The 6,329-nt window shown below is 34.0% G+C and overlaps 1 protein-coding gene across 2 annotated transcripts; it reads left to right on the top strand.

Moving 5' to 3' along the window:
• Positions 1-305: 305 nt before the first annotated feature.
• LOC110940183 (xylose isomerase) lies at positions 306-4,991 on the top strand. Of its 2 annotated transcripts, none has more exons than XM_035990244.1 (21): positions 306-463; positions 713-793; positions 899-1,015; positions 1,085-1,159; positions 1,242-1,371; positions 1,459-1,550; positions 1,641-1,691; positions 1,806-1,882; positions 1,986-2,040; positions 2,131-2,232; positions 2,332-2,383; positions 2,558-2,603; positions 2,685-2,740; positions 2,923-2,974; positions 3,543-3,622; positions 3,711-3,781; positions 3,982-4,022; positions 4,117-4,216; positions 4,301-4,372; positions 4,474-4,551; positions 4,768-4,991. In XM_035990244.1, the coding sequence occupies exons 2-21, from the start codon at positions 734-736 to the stop codon at positions 4,801-4,803; spliced, it is 1,443 nt and encodes a 480-aa protein (XP_035846137.1). In that variant the 5' UTR covers positions 306-463; positions 713-733; the 3' UTR covers positions 4,804-4,991. The 2 variants fall into 2 exon arrangements, with proteins under 2 accessions (XP_035846137.1, XP_022037432.1); XM_022181740.2 differs by having other exon boundaries at positions 307-463; positions 713-808.
• Positions 4,992-6,329: the final 1,338 nt, after the last annotated feature.

Genomic DNA, 6,329 nt, shown 5'->3' with positions numbered 1-6,329 from the left:
TTTAATCGGACGATTGATAAGCGTTCTCACCATTCTCACACTTTCTACCGTTTCTCCAAATGCCGACCCTATATATATATATTAGATTAATATTAATATAAGTTGAAAGAAAAGTCAAACAATATTTTGAATATTAAAATAAACATAAAGAAAACGAAAAAAAAAATATTAAAAGAAAACCCCGGTTAATCGATTATCATACGTTTAAAAACAAAATATCATGTAACATAGTCCAAAACTTATCTTAAAACCAACAAATAAATTTAAAACACTTGTTGTAATCGTCTTCATTTAAAGCGTCCCACATCACCTGTGAGTCTGCATCCTTATCTCTCATCTCAATCCTCTATAAAAACAAACAAAAATCAATGCACATATTTAGACTACCAAACAACCTGCTTCTGCTGCAAAATCTATATTATTTCTCTCATCTAATTTGCATTCATCAACAACAATTCATCAGGTTCCTTCTTCTGTCAATTGCTATTTTTCTCTATTACTTGCTAAATCATTAATTAATTGATTCACAGTTATATTTATGATCTGTACGTCCCGTATTTTTCGTTCATAGTTGTTATCGGTTGATTAATTAGGTTTTTCCGGTTAAATTGAACTTAGGTGTTTGATGTTTTGAGCCGATTTCAGTAGTTTATGATATAAACTTGTGTTTGAATTTGAGTTTTGAGTGGAATTTATGGTTAATTTGATCTAGGTTTTATCGGATTTGGATGAGATGATGAGTATGAAAGCTGTGAAATTGTTGCTGCTGCTGTGTGTTATCTGCTTCAGTGTGGTATCTAAAACAGTGGTAAATAAATAGTTTGATGTGTTTCTGATTTGGATGATTTCGTGTTATAAAAATTTACCTATTTTGATGATAATTTTGTTTTGTTTGTAGATTTGTGAACCTCCGCCTACTTGTCCTGCTAATCTTGATGATGGCGAATGCGGGTCGGAAGATTCAGGTGAATGGGAAGGGGAGTTCTTCCCTGGCATTCCCAAAATTAAGTATGAGGTAAGAAGATTAATAGCCGTTATCGCGTTTAGATGAATTATATGTTATTGATGTGATTGTTTTGTGTAGGGACCGACTAGCAAGAATCCACTTGCGTATAAATGGTACAATCCCAACGAGGAGATTCTTGGGAAGAATATGAAGGTTGGTTTTTGAAAAAGTGCACCTTTTGATTTAGGGAATTTAGAGATTATTATACATTTATGCGACGTTATTGTTTGTATAGGATTGGCTGCGATTTAGTGTTGCTTTTTGGCACACGTTTCGTGGAACCGGGGGTGACCCGTTTGGTGCGCCCACTAAGATGTGGCCGTGGGAAGACGGTACTAATTCTCTAGCCATGGCTAAACGAAGAAGTAAGAATAATTGTTTTTGAACCGTTAAACGCTGCTTTATTTTTTTAGCGGGATTTTGGTTACTTATTGAATTTATTTTTGTTGCAGTGAGGGCTAACTTTGAGTTTCTTGAAAAGCTCGGTGTGGACAGATGGTGCTTTCATGACAGAGACATTGCTCCTGATGCCGAAACATTGGAGGTAACTTGACCCAAATCGTTATCTTAATACTTGATATTATTTTAACATAGATAACAAACATATTAATGTGATGGGTTATTATCTTTGTAGGAAACTAATGCAAACCTGGATGAAGTTGTAGCTCTTGCGAAAGAACTTCAGGTAATTTCTCATGGTTTAATAAATAAATTACGGTGGTATAAATCGAATACTTAATTTTTTTTAACTAAAACATGATCATTCAATCTATTTATGAACTAACGCGTGTTTTCTCAGGGGACCAAGATCCGTCCTTTATGGGGCACAGCTCAGTTGTTTATGCATCCCCGCTATATGCATGGTGGCGCCACCAGGTAATGATAATATATCATCATTTTCAAGTTTTTTTAATTGTATATATTATTAGTTAATAATTATAGCTTCACAAATCTATCTTCACTTGCTATTTCGTCACAGCCCTGAAATCGGAGTCTATGCATACGCTGCAGCTCAAGTTAAGAAAGCAATAGAGGTTGGTACTTGGGTCAACTAAATGAAATAGACATTTTTTTATGTTGACGTGATTTTATATTACGAAGCTGATTTTTTATATAAAACACAGGTTACACATTATCTCGGGGGTGAGAATTACGTCTTTTGGGGCGGTCGTGAAGGTTATCAGACTCTTCTCAACACTGATATGGAGAGAGAACTTGATCATATGGTAAGATCATGACCAAAAAAAAAAAAAAAAAAAAAAAAAAAAAACTTTTTTAATCATAACTTATATACAGTATCTGATCTATCTATTGCTTGTTTGCAGGCACGCTTTTTTGAAGCTGCTGTAGCTTATAAAAAGAAGATTGGATTCAATGGTATTTAACTATTTATACTTTTCTTTTATGATATCGTATGTCGAAGATTATAGATACAAAATATAATTTTGTTAGTTACAACTTTGACAATCAAAGTCAAAAGAATAATACATATCAATGTAAATACAGTAGTTAATTATATGTCTATTTATTGTACTTTTTTTTTTCGTTCAGGAACACTTCTTATTGAGCCTAAGCCTCAAGAACCGACAAAGCACCAGTAAGATATTATCTATTTTGTTAGCAGCGTAATCAACCCAATATTTTCCTTTCTCACGAGTTCACGTAATTATGCTGTCAGATATGATTGGGATGCTGCCACATCAGCTAATTTCTTACGAAAATATGGACTTATAGGTAACTGTTTTCGGTTGTATTTCAAAATCATACAAGATAAAATGATTGAAACTGTAAATTGAGTTAAACGAATTGCAAAAGTTGTAAAAAATGTGACTAGAATATTTATTATAAAGTCGATTGCAATAGTTGTCAATAAAACATGTTCTGATTTTTCTGAATTGTGATTTTAATTAATGCAGGAGAATTCAAATTGAATATTGAATGCAACCATGCTACTCTATCTGGGCACAGGTGTGTGACATACCGATCGCAGTTCTTATTTTTTATGAACAACTAGTGGGTTACCACACGTGCTCCGCAGCGTGTTCGAAATGTAGATACAAATAAGCAAATCGCGAGAGTTAAAGTTGTGTGATGTTTTAGTTAAGGGGCTAATCACGTCAATATTGTTAAAGTTGAGGAGCTAACGTTGTTTATTGTTAAAGTGGAGGGGCTAAAGTTGTTTTAGTTAATGGGCTAAACATGTCATTACCAAAGTTGAGGGGCTAAACATGTCATTACCAAAGTTGAGGGGCTAAACATGTCATTATTAAAGTTGAGGGGCTAAAGTTGGTTAATGCTAAAGTGAAGGGGCCAAAGTTGGTTGATGGGACAAAATAGCATATTTATAGCATATACAATTAATTTTATCATGATATGTGTGTGGAGTAGCTATATTTTTTTCTTATGTATTTATATACTTTATAAAAAAATATAAAATATGTGGAGACAAGTTAAGGAATATAATATTCAGTGTCTTTAATGTTTTACTGTCAAATTAAAAGTTTACTTTTTAAATTTTGATTTTTTTATCCTTCAGTTGCCATCATGAGCTTGAAACTGCAAGAATCAATGGGTTACTAGGTAATGTTGATGCAAACACCGGTGACCCTCAAGTAGGTATGATATCGATATTCGGCTTCTTTGCTTTGATATGTTTATATCGTTAGTTAAACTTTGACTAATGTCTTTGATTTGTTTACAATAGGTTGGGACACAGATCAGTTTTTGATGGATGTTAATGAAGCCACTTTGGTTATGCTTAGTGTTATCAGAAACGTAAGTAAAATTGCATCTTGACTTTCAATATGTATTAAAAATATTCTTTGACCATTTATGAAATACCTAGAAAACACTAAAACAAAGTCAAAATATATGCTATTAATGTTGTAGTATGATGGTAATGAGCATATAACTAATTTAAAATTTTTGTTATTGCTTGTTCATTATGGTTTTTAACGCTTCTTTTTTTCATGCAGGGTGGACTTTCGCCTGGCGGGTTCAATTTTGATGCCAAATTGTGAGTTCCCTTAGTAGTAAATCACGCTGGTTTATATAAGTTTGCATAAAAAACGACATATTTTACAAAGTTGATGTTATGATGTTATATACAGACGAAGGGAGAGTACAGACGTTGAGGACATATTTATTGCTCATATAGGTGGAATGGATACACTTGCACGCGGCCTTCGTAATGCTGCAAAGCTGATTGAGGTATATTTCCCGCTTTATTATATTCTCCTGTTTATGTTTTTATTTTTATATATCTAACATTCTAACTCAAATTATATATTTAAGGATGGTTCTTTGGATAAGCTCGTTCGCAAGAGATATCAGAGCTTTGATACAGAGCTCGGTGCCCAAATTGAGGTAACCGTCCGAATACCCGATTCCCATCTTATGGGCAGTTCGGTAATTTGGCGCAATCTTTTTCAATTTCTTATTTAATTTTTATATATGGTCTATTTCAGGCTGGAAAAGTTGATTTTGAATTGCTAGAAAAGAAAGCTATGGAATGGGGAGAACCGGAAGTTCCTTCTGGCAAACAGGTAAAAATGCCTTTTAATTAATTAATTAATTAATTTAGAATATTTTCGCACCTAATATACCTGTAAATAATATACCTATCTTCACCCATCTGTTTGATTTCTGTAATAATTTGCAGTTAAGTTTAAAAGTATTGAATTTATAAAACAAAACATGTCCTGTTTCAAGAGTTTTTGATCATTTTAAGGTGAGGTGTGCTGATTTTTCCTAATGTGCAGGAACTTGCGGAGATGCTCTTCCAATCTGCAATGTAGGTTAGATTTTGACTAGAAATTAGTAGGTTAAGACGGTGAAATAAGGCGTTTTCGTGCAGTGCTTCTGTATATTTGGTCTCTTCTAAGATTCTTGCAAAGTATGAATGTTTTATTTGACTAGTGTGTTGGTTAGCCTTTGGCGAGGATGTTTCTATTTGAATGCAAATCCTGGCTAGCCACTTCCTTCAGTTCGGACCATCCGGTCTGGCTTTGAAGTCTTGAATCGGGTGTGTCCTTGGCAGGGGTGGACCAAGTGTTGGGTACCGATGTCAGACCCGGATCTATTTACACGTTTTTTCTGTGTAATCTATAAAGTGATCCAGATCCACCCATATATGTGAAGAGTGATCCAATGAAAAAAAAAATAAAATTCCTATTGATCGGTGTGACACATGTTGGCCCATTTAACTTAAAAACAACCCATTTTTCTATAATCATTTTAACATGTTACTCGTATATGTTTTAAAAACCAATTAAAATTTTCATCACTTACCATACCATACCGTCTCTAGTTTACAAAGATTATCAAATATCATCTGAAAGTTAATATCGCACTGACGTAATTATTAGACTATGCGTACTGGGCCGCTATGGTGGCGTGATGGTTGAAATGGCGCTGCATGTCGCCGGGGAACACCCCCCCCCCCCCCCCCCACAACCCAAGCGCGATGTGTCTGATTCCCTTTGTCCCGCAATGGTGATGACAAGGTTATGTGGTGAAGGTGAGAGGTGAAGGTGTGTTGGGGAATATGTTTTGTGGGGTTATGTGATGTTACCACTACACCCAAATATTATCAAACTTGCACATTTCATGTTATGTGACAAGTGTCACATAACTCCAACTACACATGGCAATATTTTTGTACTTTTAGTTCAGTTTCTTCTATGAGATTTGATATTATACATGTTACTTTAGACGTAACTAAAGCTATAGTTCATTGTTTTAATTCAAGTTGCGGGTTCGAAAGAAACAATGCAACATGAAATCCATTAGAAAAATGAGTGCAGTTCTGTGAACTAAATATTATTAGAGGAGAAGTTAATCAAAATGCAATGATATCTACCCAAACTGTCATTGTATGCAATTCTGTAGTTTGTTGTGATGTCTTCTTGGCTTGGAGTTTAAGTTTAGGTGATTGCAGTTTTGGTAGTTATTTATGTTCTTTTGTTATGATTTAAATGTGTACAAAACAAATACAATCGAACACAAACGGACACCAAAAAAAACCACAAATCAACATATAACATAATTAAATTGTAATTTTAGACTTGTTATCCAAAGTTACAGTTATTTTTATTTGAAACTGGTTTCATAAGAGACGATCCAAATAATCAGTTAAAAACCTATAAAGTATTTAGATTATGGTGTTAAGACAGAAAACATACATAGTTAAATAACCATCCTATCTTATCTTATTCAAAACTAGGGCTGGCAATTTTACACGAGTATACGAATACACGACACGAACCTACACGAAGTTAACAGGTATCGTGTATGGCCTTAACAGGTATCGTGTACCAAACAG

The sequence above is a fragment of the Helianthus annuus genome, chromosome 5 (assembly GCF_002127325.2).
Source record: "Helianthus annuus cultivar XRQ/B chromosome 5, HanXRQr2.0-SUNRISE, whole genome shotgun sequence".
NCBI lineage: Eukaryota > Viridiplantae > Streptophyta > Magnoliopsida > Asterales > Asteraceae > Helianthus > Helianthus annuus.
This window is presented reverse-complemented; position numbering and strand designations above follow the sequence as displayed.

Coding starts and splice junctions, on each gene's coding strand:
- LOC110940183 (XM_022181740.2), top strand. CDS start 734: ATGATGAGTATGAAAGCTGTGAAATTGTTGCTGCTGCTGTGTGTTATC. Junction 1,016..1,084: donor TTCCCAAAATTAAGTATGAG/GTAAGAAGATTA, acceptor TGTTTTGTGTAG/GGACCGACTAGCAAGAATCC. Junction 4,217..4,300: donor ATGCTGCAAAGCTGATTGAG/GTATATTTCCCG, acceptor TATATATTTAAG/GATGGTTCTTTGGATAAGCT.